The following is a 19,288-nucleotide window of genomic DNA, read 5'->3' on the forward strand; positions in this document are numbered from 1 at the left end:
ATGGGACCTATGACCCAAAGAGCTTTGGCTAATGAGAGATGGAAGGAAGGAAGTTAAGTGACTCAGATACCTAAGGTATCCTAATCCTAACGCACCTCTCAGGGCCCCTGATGCTCTCCACAATGTCTGAGTTTGTTTAAAATGAGGGGACAGTCCTCTCTTAATAATATTTTTAGAAACTATTTTAAACTATAAATAGTAAGCTACTGTAGTATGAGAAAATATGTGTGTACATTTGTGTGCAAAACTGAGAGTTTCATTAAACTTATAATTAATGAGAAGACATTGAAAACATTTCTAATAACATTAGGATCAAAACAAGCACATCTGTTGTAGTTATTGTTTGTTTAATTCTATTCAAAAAGTTCTAACCAAGGGACTTGAAGATATAGTATTAGTTCTAGCAAGGAAGAAACCCTTTTAGCATTTTATGCTTGTGATGCAATTACATGCTGTACTTGGAAAAATTAAAAAATTTATAACTGCAGGCATAAATAAAAGGATTCAATTAAATGGTCATGTACAAAATACATACACAAGAATTAGTAGCTTTCTCCTCCTAATCTCATTACAATATAATGATGAAACAGAATGAAGCTTGTTTAACAGCTCTACCATTGCAACATCAGCTCCTTCACATAAAAGATAAAGAAATTATAATGTACAGTGAAGATTTGGAAAAAGTAGAGAAACCTAATAACATCTTAAACCCTCAACCCTTGGTATAATTATGGGGTGAGGGGAACTTGGGCTTTAGTGTCAGACAGACCTGGGCTTGAATACCTGCTCTACCATTTGCTAGTTGTAGCATCTTAGGCAGGATATATATCTACTCCAAACTTCAGGTTTTCATCTGTGAAATGGGAATGACAGAAGCATCTACCTCCCAGGATTGTAGTAAGAAGGTGTGTGAACTAACATGTGAGCAGAACTCAGAGTGGGCTTCCTTGCCCTCCTACCTGGTTCCTAATCTGCTTTCTTTGGGGAATCCCAGAGCATTTCTTCAGTTATTGTCTTAAGCAGTCGTGTGTCTCTAGCACATAATACAGAAGGCAGAAAGCAGACAAGAGGACACATGCAAAGTGATCAGGGGACAAACACATAATATGCTGAAGAGGAGAATTTCTAAGTCTGGCTGGTAGGTCATAGATAATCAGCAAATCCAGGCACCATCTGGTAGGAAGTGTTGTCTGATTTACTTACTTCTCTCTTCAGCACCTAGAACAGTCTGTCCCACAGTAGGTGCTTAATAACTGTAGAGGGGATGAATGCATTGGTGAATTAGCTGGGCCCTGGAATTGCTAAGTCATGTCACTCTGGAATCTACTCATGCTGCTCTTGTTTTTCCTCTCCAACAGATATCAGTCTCAGGAGGAGGCCTGCCCCCCGTCAGCACCTTGACAAATATCCACAGCCTCTCCCACCATAATCCCCAGCAATCTCAGAACCTCATCATGACCCCACTGTCTGGAGTCATGGCCATTGCACAAAGTAAGTTCTGGTTTTGGTCAGAAAAGGTGGAGGTAGGGAGAAGATGAATGGGAAGTGAGTCAACAAGATTTTTAAAGGGGGGCGGCATAGATGATCCTTTGTGCACCTGTAGATCTTATTTAACTTCTTTGGTTTCATTTCTCTCTCAACAATAGTTGGATTATTTAACTTAAAGCAAGAGAAAATTTAGGGCTGGATTTGAATCCCAGTCAGTTTGTCAGCTGTGCAGACTGGTTCAAATCATTAAACCTTTATGAGGTCCAATTTCCTCATCTATAAAATGGGTTGTTGGAGTCATCAAGTGACAGTATATATAGACATGCTTATAAATCTGCAAAGTATGAATATGCGTGTACTTTTCTGTCTTGTGTTCATTCCTATCCCTGAATAGGTGGCAGATTTTCCAGGGGATAGTTTGTGCTGGGGAAGATGGGGCGAGATATGATGGGCTTCCTTCTAAAGAGGGAATTTATGTGGTAGGCAGATCCGCCTTGGCCTGTGGTGGAAATACAGAGAGGTAGGACACAGTAAGAAACTGTCCCAGTGTATTTAAGCTTTAAAAACTCGAAGGAGAGCTGGCCATGGTCGTGCTCACCTGTAATCCCAGCACTCTGGGCAGCTGAAGTAGGACTGCAAATTCGAGCTTAGCATAAGAAAGGGCTGAGGGTGTAGTTCCATGTGAAGCCCCTGGATCCCATCCCTGGTACTGTAAAACAACGCAAAACAAAAAACTAACAAGAAGTAGGCTTTTCAGGCAGATCCCTGAACACAGTGAGATGGGTCGGCTCCCTCACGCTCAAGAGACTCAGTCCCTTGCTGCGCACAGCCTGTGGCCATCACTGATGGGCCACTTCCGGTCAAGAGAAGGCTGCAAGCAGGCTGTGGCTGGAGATGTCTTTCAGAAAGTTTTAAATGCTAATGAGTATTCAGTGTGTTTTGAGCTCCACTGTGACAGCTCAGGTCAAGTCATTGTTTCTCAGAACTGTCACTGTGTCCCTTGGAAGTATTCTGAGAGGACTCAGGAGAGATCTAAGAGTGCCACAATGGTCAACTTTTCTTCAACTTTATATTGTCCCTTTGTCCTCTTGAAGCCCTTCATGAGCCCCTTATGTCCTCTTGAGACTTCTTTGTTTTGTTCCTACATTTTGTTTTGTTTTGTTTTGTTGAGTCAGGGTCTCACTATGTAGTTCAGAGTGGCCTCAAACTCATGGTGATCCTCCTGGCTGAGCCTTTTAAGCACTGGACTATAGGTATGCACCACCATGCCCAGGTCCTGCATTTTTCTTTCCTTCCCTCATCTCCTCAAATCAGCTCTAGCTAGGATAGCAACTTAGATCATTTCTAAAGACAATGATGTATGTGTCCTTTGAGAGTAGAATGGGGTAGGCACATTGGAGGCACACAAATTTATTGAATGAGTTTGTATGGCTCTTACTCTATCCTTAGCTGCTAGGAAATCAACATACTCTGTATTTTTGCAGAAGGAAAATGGGAAAGAAGCCTTTAGAGGATTTACAAAATAAAAAAGTTGGGGGATATAGTGGCATATGCCTATAATCACAGCACTCAGGGAAGCTGAGGCAGGAGGATCACATGTTCAAGCCCAGCTTGGGCAACCTAGCAATTTAGTGAGACCTGTTTCAAAATAAAACATAAACTGGGTGTGGTGGCACATGCCTGTAATCCCTATACTCGAGAGGCTGAGGCAGGAGAATCAGCCACGGTTCAAGGCCAACCTGGGCTGCAGTTAACGCAAAGCCAGCCTGAAGGACACAGCAAGCCCCTGTCTCAAAAAAAAATACAAATAAACAAACAATTAACTGCCGGGGATATAGCTCAGCGGCACAGCACCTGCCTGGGAAGTGCAAAGTCATGAGTTCTGGTACAAAATAAATAAATAAATAAATATAAAAAAGGGCAGGGGTGTAGCTCAGTGTGAAGATCCTGATCCCTAGTACCACACAAAAAAATTAAAAAGTAAATAAATTATTTTTAATTTATTGCCTTACTTTTCACTAGACCCTCTGGTACTTGAACTTTCATAACCAAACTAATACAAAGGTTTGGATTGAAAATGGGATAGAATACCTGAAAGAAGCTTGCTCAGTGGGATTTAATTAACAGGCCCATGGATAACATACCCACTTCCTTATTTCTACAACCAAATGATACACAAACTGTGAGACTTCTTTCTTTCCACACCAAGCTCTGAATGACATGTACAGTTACATACATCATTTTTGCATCATTTATCTGAACTAAAATTTTCCCTATGGCCATTCTATATATTCCTATTTTGTTTTTCCTAATTTCCTCTACTCAGACGTCTCTACCTTCTCACAATGATCTATAGCATGTGGGCGGCACTAGCGTGTACACTGACCTAGGAGGATGTGCACTTATACACTTTGGGTAGAGAGAACATGAAGAATGGTGAGGATAAAGCCTGGCACAGCGGCACATACCTGTCACCCCAGCTCTCAGGGTGGTGAAGGCAGGAGAATCGCAAGTTCAAGTCCTTCCTAGGCAACTTAGCGAGATCCCGTCTCAAAATAATATAAAATAAAATAAGCTGGGTATGTAGCCCAGCTCAGCGTACAGCGGCCCTCAGTTCAATCCTCACTACTGAAAAAAAATTGGTGAGGCTCAGCTGCAAGCTTTGCTGAGACACAGAGGTCCCATTCTTTGGAGTGTCCAGATGAACAGGACTTTGCAGGCATTCTCACTTAGCCACTATGTGTTGTTGAGTGTACTAGCGCTGCTTCAGGACAAATATCTTGTCAATGCTAAATTCTTACTCTCTGTGCATCTCCTGGACAGCTTCCGGTAGATGCTTCTTACGCAGGAAACTGCAGAGAAAAACAGAAGAAAAATGCCAAGAGTCACACATCACAGGAGCTAGAATGACATCAGAGCACTCAGTCCTGGAACTGAGGCATATCAGGATCACAGACTCTGTTGAAAATAAGATTCCTAGGCCCCACCCTTGAAGATTCTGACCCACCAGTCTTGGGTTGGGCCCAGGAATGTATATTTCTTAAAGAGTCCCCTAGATAGCTCTGAAGCTCAGGCAGGACTCAGAACTATGTCTTCAAATGTCATGCACTCTAGACAGGTTAATTTGCTTTTCTGGGCAGAGATTTTCCAAAAAGAGCAGTGGCCATGGGCTCCTGGAGAAATAGCAAACCTGTGGGGCTTCCTAGGAGACCAAGACCCTAAGTAGGAAGTAGAAAAGGGAAAGAGGACATCAGGTATCTGGTGAATCACCGGCTGGGGAGAAGCTGAGCCCCCTGGGGGAAGTGGAAGTCATGTTTATTCTGAGGGAGATCAAAAGGTCTTATTCCCAGCCCTCACCAGGGGAGCCAGAAGAAGGATTTTCCCCCTTTCTTTTCTCCTCTGAGGTCTTGCCTTTTAGGTTTCTGATAACAGTATCAACCAAAGCTCTGAGTATGCAATTGTTGAGGACTTTGTGTTATCTCCATTGAGGACCACCCCCAACCCCCACCCACCATCATCCTGCTCACAAAATCCTGGCCCTTTCAGGAAAGGCTCTCCAGCTGTTCCCTCTGTGTCTACCTAAAATAATTTGCATGGATTTCCTTCTTCACCCCAGAAAATAAGAACAAAGGAACATTGACTGTTCCAGAAGAGTTTGGGGTGTCTTCTCTTCTGATTCTTGTTCCCACCCCGACCGTGCCTCAGCTCTCTTTCCCAGAGGCCCACCAACGAGCAGCAAGAGCACGAGCACCGTGGGACCCAGTCCTTACAGTGCTGGCCCAGGTTCTAAATAGACCTCAGGATATAGACATAATACCATATCACAGAGGTTCTCTCACCCTGGAACAGCAAGATGACAAGATGCCCTGTCACTGTCAAGGGCTGACCTCTAACTTGCTACTTCTTTCCCCCAAACCTGGTCTTTTTGATACCCTCAGCCCTATGTAGCCAGCCCTGTGCAGACATGTCCACTTCATAGAGTGGCTGAGTTCCCGTGTTTTCCTCCTGTCTGGTATAGTCAAGACCCCGACCTCTCTCACAGTGTTTGCACAGTCTGCTAAACTCGGGCTTCAGGCTCCATACGCAGGACTATGGAGGTGTTTTGTTTTGAATCGAGGTGTGGGTCCTTGCACACTGCTGCCCTCTACTGGAAAGCCAGATGTGGCCATCAATCCATTCCCTAGTGGACACCTATAACTGCCCCAGGCCACCAGGCAAGGCTTTTTCAGTCTGGAGTGGATGGAAGTGATAAATACAGTCAGCTTCCCCAAGGCCCTGGTAACTTCAAGGGGCTAAGTTTGGGAAGTCACAGGATGACTTTTGCAGATGCTCAGGCTTCAGTCAGACTGATTTAAAGCCTGTCTGCATCCCACAACACACTGTGGAATTGCAGCAAATAAATGAATCTCTCCAAATCTCAGTTTCCTGGTCTGTAAGGTCACTTTTCATGTCACTCTGGGTGCCGTCCCCTGCCTCTCCCTGCCCCTGAAGCCGTCTCTGACCGTCCTCTCTTGCTCCCACAGGCCTCAACACTTCCCAAGCACAGAGCGTTCCAGTCATCAACAGTGTGGCCGGCAGCCTGGCAGCCCTGCAGCCCGTCCAGTTCTCCCAGCAGCTGCACAGCCCTCACCAGCAGCCCCTCATGCAGCAGAGCCCAGGCAGCCACATGGCCCAGCAGCCCTTCATGGCTGCCGTGACTCAGCTGCAGAACTCACACAGTAAGGACACAGGAGGACAGGAGCTTCCCTCTTCAGGGTGGAAGGCTATGGGTTGGAAGGCTATGGGTTTGGTCATCTTCCCTCCCTCTAATCAACCAAGACAATTTCTGAAGCATGCCTTCTGCGTGTTGCTCCTCCTCCTCCCAAGATTCCCAGGGGACGGTCTGCAGGGGATACCTTAGGCCTACCGTAAAGGCGAGTTAGAGATAGAGAGACTGTGGAACGCATGCCGTAATCTCCATTCAGCCACAGTGGGAAAGATGTCATCCACCAACCACAGCAACTTCCCGGGGAGCCTCAGTTTAGCCTTTTTTTCTTTTATGATGGTACTGGGCATCGAACCCAGGGGCTCACTCGTAGTAGGCAAATGCTCTCCCACTGAGCTACATCTCCATTCCCTCAACTCAGCCTTTCCAATCCACAATTCCAAGAGGCCATTTCCAAATGACCAGCTTTGACCTATAATTTGTATTCTGTTTGCCTCCCTGAAATAGAAAAATCTTCTAGAGTTCCCGTTCTCCAAATTTATATACACCAGACATCTCTGATCAAAAACCATGAACAGAGGTGGAAAATACTACCTACACACCATCCCGGGTGAGGAGTATCAGAGTTTCTGCCCCGTGCAGAGAATTCCCCTGGATCCAGTTTCTGCGCCTTCCCTAAATCAACTGCCTCTCTGTCTTCTATCTTCCATCCCAAGCCTCCAGGCCTCTGGCCAAATCTGGCCACAGTCCATGGCCTAGATGTTTGGAGAGAAATCAAGTTCAGGGAGGAACCATTTGAAGGATAAATGGTGTTCCTGCTTCAGGACTGCCAGAAGAAGGTGTTCATATATATTCTTAGACAGACCTGAATTTAAACCCGACTCACCAGCTATGTAGCCACTGGCAAGTTACTTAAGCTACTCTAAGTCTTAGTTTCTTCATGCATAAAATAAGAATCATATGCCTCTAGGGTCATTATGAAAATGAAACAAAAAGAGGAGTGAACTGCATTTTATAAACATAAAGAGTTATAGAAATGCAAGAGGTTATTTATTAATGGACACCTAAAAGGGAAAGATGGCAAAGGGGATTTAAGCCCCTCAGCCTCCACGCTGCTTCTGACAAGGTTTCAGGTGTAAAGGAGAACAGCCAAGTTCAGCCTTCTGTCCTTTGGGCTCAGTCCCTACTTGGACTTGTAGAGCTGGTTTCTGAGCACCATCTCACATTCCAGTCACATATTCGCGGCTTCTAAAAATCTGTCACAGCCTGTAGCAGAGTCCAGGCCCACAGGTCCCTCATTTCCCTTCCTCCCACAGCTTGGCAATATGCTCTTCTCCCTCACTTGGGCAGGGTCCCTCAGTGGCCAGGCCTGAGTAGGACAGTCAGAGAGTGGCTGCCAGCAACCTGTGGGCAGGCCACAGAGAGCCCATGGGTCCCTGGACTATGAAACAATCAGTATCTCTACTCAAGAGGGGCGAACTGGGACACCAGCGGGTGACCTTCAGCCCCATTCCCCACTGACGGGTTCCTTGATAGATTCTGTGTTCTGAGAACGGGCTGGTCTCTCCCTCACAGCCAAGCATCTACCTGCTCTCATTAATTGGTCACATAACAGAATTTGCATAATTTTTCTGGATAACAGTTAAGAGTGAGCAGTGCCAGATGTCATGGACAAGTACTAAGAAACTAAAATTCAAGTCACATGCTCTTGGAGGTTCTATTGGGATCTAGTTTCCTTTGTTTATCTTTCATATTTCCATGTTACAAGGCTATGATATTATTTTAATGCAAACTGGAATAGCCCAGAATTATACAATCAATTATACTTCTATCTAATTATAGCTGTTAATCAGTCTACAACTCTCATAGGAGATCTGATGTTTGAGTCACGGCAGAAGCAGCAAGCCTGAGCTTAGCCAGATACTTCATGCTGGCCACATGCTTAAAGTATATTTTGACTTAAATCTCAGATTCACCACATAAGCCTAAGGGTCACTTGTTGATGCCCAGGCACCTCATATTTTATTGACAATCAGGGGAACAGAAGTGTTTTAGGCACAGTACAAAGCTATTTATGTACTTGGTACAAAGTAGTTTAAACATGATAATTCCTAATCCCACAATAGATATCATCCCCATTTTTCAGGCAAACTGAGCTTAAGTAACTTGAGTAAGGAGCCAGGATTTGATCACATTTCACTGCCTTCCCAAACATAAACACCACCCTCTTTCATCTCTGCAGGCAAATGGGAGCTATGGTGTGAGATGGGGAGCTATAGCTGTGTATGTATCTTGATTTTGTCTTCCCTCTTCCTCCCCAGTGTACACACACAAGCAGGAACCCCCCCAGTATTCCCACACCTCCCGGTTTCCCTCTGCGATGGTGGTCACGGATACCAGCAGCATCAGCACACTCTCCAACATGTCTTCCAGTAAACAGGTAACGCCAACAGGATGGGGCGGCAGGGCTGGCGGGTGGCATGACCAACATTTGCTGTGCCTGAAGTGTGGCAAGGGTGGACTCAGCCATATTTTGGTCCCTTTGACGCTTCCTTCTGAGCCTCCTTTGGTTGCTTGCTAAAAGAATCCCTGAGCTGACAGGAGAAAGATGGACCATAGGCCAAAGAGGCTTATTGCTCCCCGTTTCCCCTGCCATCAGGCACTGAAGTTTGAGAGGTCTCTGGAGAATGGATGACACAAAGCCGTTAAGCCTGAGATCAAATATTCCCCCATGGGATGATTGATGATCTATGGGAAGGGTATTTCCAGGAAGGGCTCAGGAGGTCAGGCCATCTGTTGAGTTTTCATGCTTTTCAAAGGTGGTCAATGGAGAACATGAGTGGTGAGTCCAGGGTCCTGAGGCTGATTCTCTCAGTCCAGGACCCCTGCCAGGCCCAGATGCTGTATGCTTCAAGGGTTGACCCGATTATGCCAACCATGGGGACTCCCCAGCAGACAGCGTGGCCTTTGCAAGGGTCTGATTCACTTTGAGTTTAGAATCACCTTCCTGGTGCGCTAAAAGTGGGGGATGGAGAGGTTCGGTCACTGTTTCCCTTGGTGAATCATTCCCACCTCCTCATCAAGGTGATGGACTAGTAAAGACAAGCCACCGGCAGCCAAGTGCGTTGCTGCAGCCACACAGCTGCACTGCGGCAGGACACCGAGAGTTAGAAACAGGACGAGATGTTTGAACATGGATGACAGCTCCTGAAAAACACAATAAGACCTTTTAGTAGCTGGGGTCTGTGCAGTGTGAGAACTGTTTGGCCTTTATTGATTATTAGATAAGGAGGAGACAACCTTGAACTTCATGTCAGAGGTGCTCAGCAGAACTTGATCTTGTGAATGGTCTTTTTTCCGCCTGAGCACTGTAAATCACGCCTCACCCATTGCCATGTGCTTCTGAGCAGATTTATTCATGGGTTCAGGAGTCTTTGTTCTTCTCCTAACCCCATCTTCTTCTACCTCCAGTCTAAGAGTGTAGCAAGGCAGGTCGATTCTATTCCCGCCATTTTCCTGATTTCTTTGACCTCCCAGAACCTTCATTTGTTCATCTTTATGGTAATACTTGTAAGGTCTCCTCGTTCTAAGGATTTGGCAAGGTGGCATAGATTAAATACCTGCCCATCTGGGCTGCTGAAATATGCACAGGCCGGGCAACTGGACTGTGGTGTTGGGAGTAGAAGGAGAAGTGTGTGGGATCTGCTTTACCACACTTCTCTCACCCAATAGAAGATTAAAGAACAATCCCCCGTTGCCCTGCCCTTCAACTCCCATGCGATTTCCCACTCTTTGTAGTGAGCAGGGAAAACATTTATCTGCACTCACAAATCTCGATCAGGGGGGCAGCCAGGCGCAGCCACCTCCTTGGGAATATCTTCCGCTTTGAAAGCTTTATCAATTCATCTGCCACTTGGTCAGCCCTAGACAGGACCATGATTAATTATTCCTGTCTTCCCCAAATTGACTTTGAGGCTTGCTTGCTGAAATGAGTCTCTGGATGCAGGAAATGGGCTCTTAATCAAAATGCTTCAAGATGCTCTCTGAGACTCTGCACTAGCCTCCAAATGGCTTCTCCTCTCCATTGGACAGAGTGGTCAGCCGACCTTGAAGCTGCAGGAGCAGCCTTCTCCATCTGCTGTGAAGTCGTCTCTGTGTCACTAGACATTTCAGGAGTCTTGCAAGAGACTCGTTTCTGCAGTGATGGAGAGGATCATCACTGGAAGGATAAACACACATAGCACTTTAAAGTTTATACCTCTCATTAATGTTATCTCATCACTTTTTATTTTACATTTTCTAAGTACAAAGACATAAACTGAAGCTCAGAGATACAGAATGACCTGTCCAAGATCACATAGATAATAAATTCTAGAGCCTGAGCTCCAGACTTTTCTCTTTGACTCCGAACCATGGCCTCTTTCCACTTAAACAACACTTACCTTCCAATATCCTTGTTAAATCCCCATGGCAATTGCTGTTGCTCTTGTCATCTTTAGTGTTCGTGAGCCAGTGTAAAGATTAAGCCCATGTGCTAAGTTCCACTCAGAAAATTTTCTTCCTGTGAACCAAAGGAGGAGGAGGAATGGAAAAGGCAGAATGAACTAGGATGAAGGTAAAGGCATCCCCTCCTGACCATCGAAGGTACCCAAGGTGAAGACAGTTTGTACAAACTCTGATCCTACGGCTAGGAGCCACAAGCATTCTCAAAGAGCCCTGGTAGCAATTCTTCTTTTTGTTGGAAGTAGCACTATTTTCCAAGGGGCATTTCCCAGTCAGTTCTAGATATCAGGGGCCTATGGAGTGAAGGGAGAGAAGGACTCTTTGGTCAGATGTGTTGGGGAACTGCAAGATTATTAACAAAGTTAAACACTGCTGGGCAGGGCTTTTCAGAACATTTCATGTACAGACGTGCACACACATCAAACTGGATAATTTGTGTGCATCGTGCTTAGGTCACAGGGGCGTGGCTGGGCAGTGGTGCTTTAGAAACATTGTAGAGCTGAAAGATCTTCCCTGCTTCATCACCCTGTGAGATTGGCGGTTCATTCCCCACTGTGAGACTCATCCATATGGAAGGAAAATTCCACCCCCATCTCACTATGTTCAGTGTGCGTGGGACACAGTTAAATGCTCAAAGTGGGAGCTCTTGCTCTCTTCCTTCCCTTGTCTTCTGTCTTTCCTTCCACTGATACCTTGGTGCTAAGTCTCTGTGTGCTTAGTCTCTGTGTGGTCAAAGGAGGTTCTGATAGTAACATTTCTCAAGATTAGGACCGTCTTTATAGCACATCCCACCTCTTAGGCCTGGGCTTCAGATCTCTCTTTTTCACTCTGCTGGCATAAGACACCCTCTCACCCAACTCTCAGGAAAACAGCAAATAGTTCAGGGACTGCTCAGAATACCTAAACCCTTAATGTTTAGTCCAATGCCCCAGCTATGGTAGATATTCAGTTAAGATGGATGGATGGATGGGTAGGTGGGTAGGTGGATGGATGGATGGGTGGGTGGGTGGATGGATGGGTAGATGGATGGGTGGATGGATGGATGGGTAGGTGGGTAGGTGGATGGATGGATGGATGGATGGATGGATGGATGGATGGATGAGTGGGTAGATGGATGGGTGGATGGATGGATGGATGGATGGACGGACGGACGGACAGATGGATTCAGAACTAGTATTTTTTTAGTATCTCTCATTTTCTAAGCAGTATTCCATGAGTTTTTATATTTTACTTCTCTGGCTAACCCTCCCACTCATCTGCAAGGTAGATATTTTTACGCCTGATTACAGAACAGAAACCTCAGGTTTCTGGGTCTGGACAAGTTTATGTGAGTGATAAATTCTAGAGCTGGACTTCCAGGCTTTATTCTTTTCACTTTAAATACATTAAACAGCCCTCATCTTCCAGTATCCATTTTTAAGCACCCGTAATCATGACTCAAGGTTATGCAGCAATCAATCAGAATATGAACTTGGATCTACCTGGTCATAGTACTTCCTGTTGTCAAGTCAGACGTGCGTGCCCCAAGGGCTCTGGGAATCTTATTTCAGAAACCTCAGGTTGACCCAAATTCTTCTGCGGCTACCACAATCAGTTCTTTCCATGACATATGCCTCTCTTTCCTTCTTAAATCTTGGTTGCTGGTGGGTTATTTTCTGGGTGGGTTTGTGCCTGCACAACCATATAACAGTGCGCCACCAGTCTAAAAATAAGACTGCAGAAGCACTGGCCCTGGCTAGAACAAGTGTGGACAGGCTGTAAACCGACTCTTGTTTCCACAACTCTCTGTACCCACTGCCTCACTTCCTAGTTTATAAGGAGGTCAAGAGAGGCCCCCAGACAGTCCCTGATCAGAGGTGTGGACAACAAGGAAGTGGGCAGCCTCATCATAAATCCCCGGCTGCTGCACCCCCCCCCCCTAGTGGGCTTCACTGGTGATGAGACAGAATGCTTGATGGTTAGGCGCTCTCACTTGGGAGCTCAGCACATGCACACTCATCATTCTGCCACTCTTTTCCTGTGTGACCTCAGGGAAATGTGTCAACCTCTCTGGGCCTCAGTTTCTTTATGTGCAAAATGAGGATAATGATAGCCCTTTTGTGGGTTCACTGAGAGAACTAATAGCAAGGAAGACTTATATCACTTGTTGCTTGACCAGAAAGAAACATCCAGTCCCCAGGTGCTGGGTCACACTTGGCTTCTCTTGCTGTCAACAAGTATGTCTGGAACTTGAGAAGTAGGTTTTTCAATGGCAAGGGCATTTATTTCCCCATCTCCTTGCTCAGAAGGTAGAAAATGATCCTATGTAGTGTTTAAGAGCACAGAATTGCTCGTATAAAATCCTGGGCAAATTAATCTCTCTAAATTGTACTTCCCTCATTTGTAAAATTGGAATTGTATGATGATGAGGGTGGTGGTGATGATGGTGATGTGTGTGGTACTGGGATGAACTACATCCCACAGCCCTTTTTTTAAATTTTATTTTGAGACAAGGTCTTATTAAATTGCTGTTATGATTTGTATCCAAATGTCCCCCCCCCCAAAAGTCTCATGCAATCATAGAGTTCTTTGGGAGGTGGCTGAATCTAGAGTTTGTGATTAACTCATGGTTCACTGCTAGGATTAAGGGTGCTGGGATTAAGAGTGGGTGATTGCTGGATCAGTTCACTGACTGGATTGGCACTGCCCCAATCTCAGCAGTTTGGATAAAATGAAAGGGGCAGAAAGTGGCTTGTTTCTCCCTCTTGCTTATTGCTTTTGCTGTCTCGTGCTGCCATGAATTGTTGCCCCTCTGCCATGCCACCCTTCCTTGGAGCCAGCTGATTATAGACTGAAACCTCTACAAACTGTGACCTAAATAAATCTTTCTCCCTTTAACCTCGGGTGTTGGGTATTTTGTCTCAACAACAAGAAAAGTAACTAAGGCCGGGCATGGTGGTGCACACCTGTAATCCCAGCACTCGGGAGGCTGAGGTAGGAGGATCGTTGCGAGTTCGAGGCCAGCCTGGGCTACAAAGTGAGCTCAAGGCCAGCCTGAACTGCATAGTGAGACCCTGTCTCAAAAAGATAAAAAAAAAAAAAAAAAGGAAAGTAACTAAGATAGTTGCCCCTGAATTTGCAATCCTCCTGCCTCAGCTCCTGAGTAGCTTATGGTATAGGCATCTACCACCATGCCTGGTTTGGAACTGTAATTATTACTTTCAATTAGTAGAGCTACAATTAACCTCACATAAGTTAATAATAATTGAAATGAGCTGTCTGTGCTCAGAATCTCCACTTCCTCACCCTCAGGTCTCTCAAGACCGTTGCAGACCGGCCTCTGTCCTCACGCCTCACGAAGAGTATCCAGTTCACCAACTCCTGTGCTGCTAAATCCAGCACAGTGATTGGCACAGCCAATCACTCTCTCCTTTTTCCCCTGGATTCTAGGACACTATCGTTCTGTTTCTTCTCCTACAGCACAAGCCAGTCCTTCCTGCGTCTTTAACTGGAAGCTCATCTTCCCAACACTGATGCACTAGAGAGCCCAGGGCCCATTCTTTGGCCTCTTCTCATCTATGGTCACTCCTGAGTGTCCACTAATCCTGTGACTTTGGACCAAGCACACGCTCACAGCTCCTGCAATTCTGTCTCCAGGGCATTCCTGCCCACCAAGGGTTCGTCTGTCTTTGGCAAGCACATATACCTGACAGTTATATCCAATAGTCCCCCTAAACTGAACATACCTAAAACATTTTGCTCCACTTCCTCCCTCCCCAAATTACTTCTTCCTTGGGCTTCTCCATTCCCCCAAATTAGACCATTTTTCACATGAGATATCTGAGATTAACTCTCGATTTTTCTCTTCATATTCCACATCCAATCTATCAAAAAAAGTCCTACTCAGGCTGGGGATTTAGCTCAGCGGCAAAAGCGCCTGCCTGGCAAGCGCAAGGTTGTGAGTTCGGTTCCTGGTATCGGAGAAAAAAAAAAAAAAAAAAAAAAAAAAAAAAAAATCCTGCTGGACATCCTTCAGAATACATCTAAATCTGACCACCTCTCAGCACAGCCACGGCTACTGTCCCAGTCCTAGTTCAGGCTCATTCCTAGTGCTAACCCTTCTCACTGGCTCATCTCCTTCAGGGGCCTCTGTTTCTCACTTCCATCCTTGTATCTTTGTGGTGTATTCACCACTCACCAGCCAGAATGGTCGCTTCAAGAAAAATCAGGCACGTTCCTCCCCTATCAAGAATCCCCAGCAACGTTCCATCTGCAGCCAAACTAAGAGACTTAGAAGGCCTTGAGTGATCAGACACTGCTGGTGTCCTCATTCTCCCCTGCCTCCGGCCCTCGCGTACTTACTGGATTCAACGGTACCAAGCTGAGCAATCCCCCTCAAGTCTTCGCATTTGTCCTTCCCTCACAATACTCTTTTGTGTGCTTCTTTACCTGCTTGTTCCTTCACTTCATTCAGCTCAAATGTCACCACCTCAAAGAGGCCTCTCCTAATCTCCCTGAAATTATGATCTTTTCCCTCAAGTCACCCTAACCTCCTACCATTGCTTATTTGCTATAGAGTATTCATCACTGCCTGAAGGTTGATTCTATAGGTATTTATGCTGATTAATGCTGACTAGAATGCATAGGTCTTGTTCATAGCTGTACTCCCCGGGCCTAGAAAGTAAAAACATGAATGGCAACTCTCTACTTCAAAGAGACGATGGAAGAGTTAAATGAAATAGTGTGTGCAAAGCCCTGATGCCTGTGCCTGGCACACACAGGAGCTCAATATGTGTTAGCTATTATTATCATGCAACAAATTCTCTCAGGATGAGGGCTATTGCTGCAATACCTTTCATGTAGAGGGTCACCCCGGGATTGTCTGGGCCAGACCCTCATGGGACTAGGTGTGCGAGGCCTCCAGTTCTAAGGGACCACGGTGTACCTCTTATCAGATGTTTGTGTTTAGACGCTGAAGGGGGCAAATAACTCTAGTTCTTTTGACAACATTTAAGTCTCTGCCACCATTTTATTATGTGAGCAAACATTTGATAGCTGGGAAGCCCATCCCTAATGACAGGTCATAGAATCTCACTGGCGTCTCCTTATCTTCCCTTCGTGTTTGCTCTTCTATTGAAACCTGCAAGGTCAGAAGCCGTTTTCTCCCTCCTCGGCCTGAAATCTGAAAATTGGAAAAACGCTGATAGTGAGAAATAAAGAGACTGGAGAGTAGGGGTGGGTGGAGGGAAGAAGAAGAGGCAAAGGGTATCAGAGGGTGCTGACCAGACCCACAAGAATGTAGCAGGGTCAGAAACCTGTCTCCTCACATGAATTCATGGCTCAGGCTCGCTCTTACGAGCCCTCAAGAGCAACATGGATGGAGGAACCCTTTGTGAGCCAGTTATAATCAGAGAACTCCACATAGATCGACCCATCCAATCCCACAACTTCCATTTTCCAGGGAAAGTAACTGAGGCACAGAGAGAGAGCAACTTGACCAAGGGCACAAGGCTAAGTAGAAGGTTCTTAACCTCAGGGTAAGTAGAAAAAGTGTAGTAGAAAGGAAAGGGTAGTAGAATGAAAAAAATGCTATGAGATTACCCAAGAAGGATTGAGATCTCTGGCTCCACACTCTCCCAGTTCAGAAACCAGCTCACTTTAAGCCTTGATTTCCTAATCTGTAAAATGGGCATAGTGGTAATCTCATCTGGGGTTGTGATTGGGAACATTGGTTAATGATATAACAATGTAACAGTAAGCCTCTGGTAGTAGCAGTCTCCTGGGGTCTCCTTCCCCAGGCTCAAAAAAATGGCACCAGAGGTCTTCAGTCCCTGGATCCTTCTCCTTGTTCTCTGAGTTTCTTGTCATAATGGCAACAAACCTTGAGAAAGCATTTTGCAGTTGGCAAAGCTCCTTCCCAGTTGGAAAAGCCTGGGTAGAGGGAAGTTTGTGTGGACGCCGTTTTCCCACATGCCTGATGGCCGTGTTACTCCGACTAGATGAGCAGCCTGGGCACAGCCTGGGAAATTCTGAGAAATGCATATTCCTAGGTCCACCCTGGGTCTAAGAATCAGGATCGAGCTATTCTATGAAGATCGCCATAAGTGGTGGGTCCATTAGAGTTTGGGAAGCCCTGGGATAGGGCACCCCTGGTCTTAGAGATCTTCGGAGGAGACCCTCATTTCTGCAAGAGATGAGAACTCCCCACTCAACTACTTTTGCAACCACAATGAGTGCATAAGTTCCATACTCACAGGAAGAGGAGTTCAGCTTTAGCAAGTTAGGACTGTTTTCAGGCCCCTAGCAACTAATTTCTCTCTTCTGAAGTGGCCAGGAAATCTAGCTCCCAGGTTTTCCCAAGGCTACAAGTGTTTCTGGGCCAACGCGCAGAGCTGAGCAGCCGCTAGACCTCCACCCTTCACCACTGTTTGCTGGCTGGGTTAGGCGTCAGCTTCCTTGCAGAAGCTGAACTAAAGGCTCATGTGCTTGTCTGGTGCACACAACTGAGCTCTCTCCCCTCCTCTCTTTCTCTCTGCAGTGTCCATTGCAAGCCTGGTGATGTCCACATATCACTTACTCCGTGCACAGCAACAAGGACTCTTTTCCACACCATCACCCTCTGCGCAGCTGTCGTGGAAAAGCCCAGCGACCTGACAAGCACCTGGGAGAGGTCCCAGCTTACCTGACACCCTGGTGGCACCTCAGACAATCCGCTCTTAGGAGACGCAGCCTGAAGCCCAGCTTCCCTTCTACACAGTATTGTCACGACGCCTCTCCTAAGATGTCAAGTGCTCCGGTTTGTCCTGGAGGTGGGCAACGGGAAACTGCACAAGAGGAAGAGAACGTGGTAGTCTACCTTACAATCCTTCATCGAACAAACTGATGCAAAAACTTGAATCTGTTACTGAAACGAAGAGAGGAGGACATGTGCTACTGAACTGAGCCAAACACGCTGTAAATATCGACAGACTCCCTCTCCCAACCCTATCCCAAATGATCTCGAGATTTCTTTTAAAGAAGTAAATTCGTCCAATGGCTGTAAACTATAAACTGCTGTAATTAAGTGCAATTTCCCCCTCCACATAATCTCCCCCTGTCCTGTATATAATACTAAAGCATCGATTAGTTTTCTTTGTAAAGGTCAGAGTTGAAATTTCAAAACCCTCTTCCCCAAGTGAGAACTGAAGCCCCTCACTCCTCCCTCGGGCCAGGACACACATAGTACAGCATCCCTTGGACTGACTGCCAGCTAGCCCCAGCCTCCTGATGTTGAGACACACCTCTGGATGCCCGGAGGGGTGGGACAGAGCATCAGAGTGACATCCTAGTTTCCTGTGGGAATAGCAGTTCAGCCAGTGCACCCCTAAGAAACCCTGGGGCAGCGACACTGGCTGATAGCCAAAGACACAGTGGTCATCTCAGGAAGCCTCCCATTAAAACCATTTATTTTATCACTGCCAAGAGTCTCATATTTCTGTTTCTGACATCTCCCCTCCCAAGAACCCCTGGCTTGGTCTCCTTGAGACTTCCCACTTACTGTTGTCACAGTGGGTGTGTGCTGGGACATGGAGGGGTGGCTGGCCTTCACTTGCTGTCACATTCCCTGAGTCTTCAGGTTGGCCTTCCTGCTGTTTAAGGTAAGGAAGACTGGACTCCCCCAGGCAGACTGCACAAGCCCTTCTACCCTGCAGTTCACAGGGACAAAGTCACAGATTTTGGTGACTTGTGGTCATAGAGACTGACAACAAGCAGAAAGAATGAAAATATACTGGGTAACTTTTTAAGCCTCATTTTTTTGTTTTTTGTTTTTTTTTGTTTGTTTGTTTTTCTTCTGGTACCAGGAATTCAACTCACCACCTTGAGCTTGCCAGGCAGGTGCTCTGCCGCTGAGCTAAACCCCCAGCCCCATTTTAAGCCTCATTTTAAGCATTAATTCTAGCCTTTCTTCCCATCCTGTCTTCCATCTATAGGGCCAGGCACTAGGACAATGGGCTCTTGTGAGTGTCACCACTTGTATCGGATTCTGTACAGTAGTCCAAAAGGTGAAAAGCAAAATACCTGGAGACTCTACCAGCACAGACTTTGCCAGCAAAGAATCCAGAGCTGGTTCCAGGAGAAAGGAAAAAGACCCTGTCTTCTTTGCTGCCTCCTTCTTGGCATAGCTGAGTTTCCTGGCCTGTCCCTTTGCTACTTCTAGATGGAACATTTCCCAAGGAAAATGTAGGCAAGGAACCTATGCTGACAGGCTCTGAGAGACAGATTTTCCAAAAGTCTCAGTGTACTGGAATATGCAACCCTCAGTGAGTCAGAAAATTTTGCTGAGTGCCTACTATATGCCCAGAGCAGAGATGGGTAGATATGGCACACTGTCCTCCATTGATTCCTCGCTCTCCTGAACAATGTAATTTGGACCAAAATGATCAAGAGAAAATTTGTCATGGGGTTGAGAAGGGACTAGGGCAAGGCCAAGCATTGCAAGTGGAGAGAAGACAAGATCTCTTTTCACCAGTTGAGATGATCACTAATTAAGGGTACCTCAAATTCTGAGAGGAGGAATGGAATAAAGACCTCAAGCCTTAGTCTCCGTAGAGCTCTATATTTGGATCATATTGG

General features: G+C 46.0%; 1 protein-coding gene and 1 long non-coding RNA gene across 5 annotated transcripts in view; one reads left to right on the plus strand and one right to left on the minus strand.

Moving 5' to 3' along the window:
* The window catches only part of Hnf1b (HNF1 homeobox B), a 51,138-nt gene extending 33,760 nt beyond the window's left edge, over window positions 1-17,378 (plus strand). For 2 of the 4 annotated variants that reach the window (XM_005393907.2, XM_005393909.2), the window contains exons 6-9: window positions 1,356-1,491; window positions 6,012-6,206; window positions 8,515-8,633; window positions 17,214-17,378. In XM_005393907.2, the coding sequence (XP_005393964.1) occupies window positions 1,356-1,491; window positions 6,012-6,206; window positions 8,515-8,633; window positions 17,214-17,234 (471 nt within the window). In that variant the 3' untranslated portion in view covers window positions 17,235-17,378. The remainder of the gene's footprint in view (window positions 1-1,355; window positions 1,492-6,011; window positions 6,207-8,514; window positions 8,634-17,213) is intronic. The other 2 variants (XM_005393908.2, XM_005393910.2) reach the window with 1 other exon arrangement.
* LOC102018876 lies at window positions 15,685-17,204 on the minus strand. Its single transcript, XR_262565.1, has 2 exons — window positions 16,277-17,204; window positions 15,685-15,857 (listed from the first exon to the last, which is right to left on the minus strand). It is a non-coding gene; the product is annotated as an uncharacterized LOC102018876 (long non-coding RNA).
* Window positions 17,379-19,288: the final 1,910 nt, after the last annotated feature.

The sequence above is a fragment of the Chinchilla lanigera genome, unplaced genomic scaffold, assembly GCF_000276665.1.
Source record: "Chinchilla lanigera isolate Chin_1 unplaced genomic scaffold, ChiLan1.0 scaffold00050, whole genome shotgun sequence".
Taxonomy (NCBI): domain Eukaryota; kingdom Metazoa; phylum Chordata; class Mammalia; order Rodentia; family Chinchillidae; genus Chinchilla; species Chinchilla lanigera.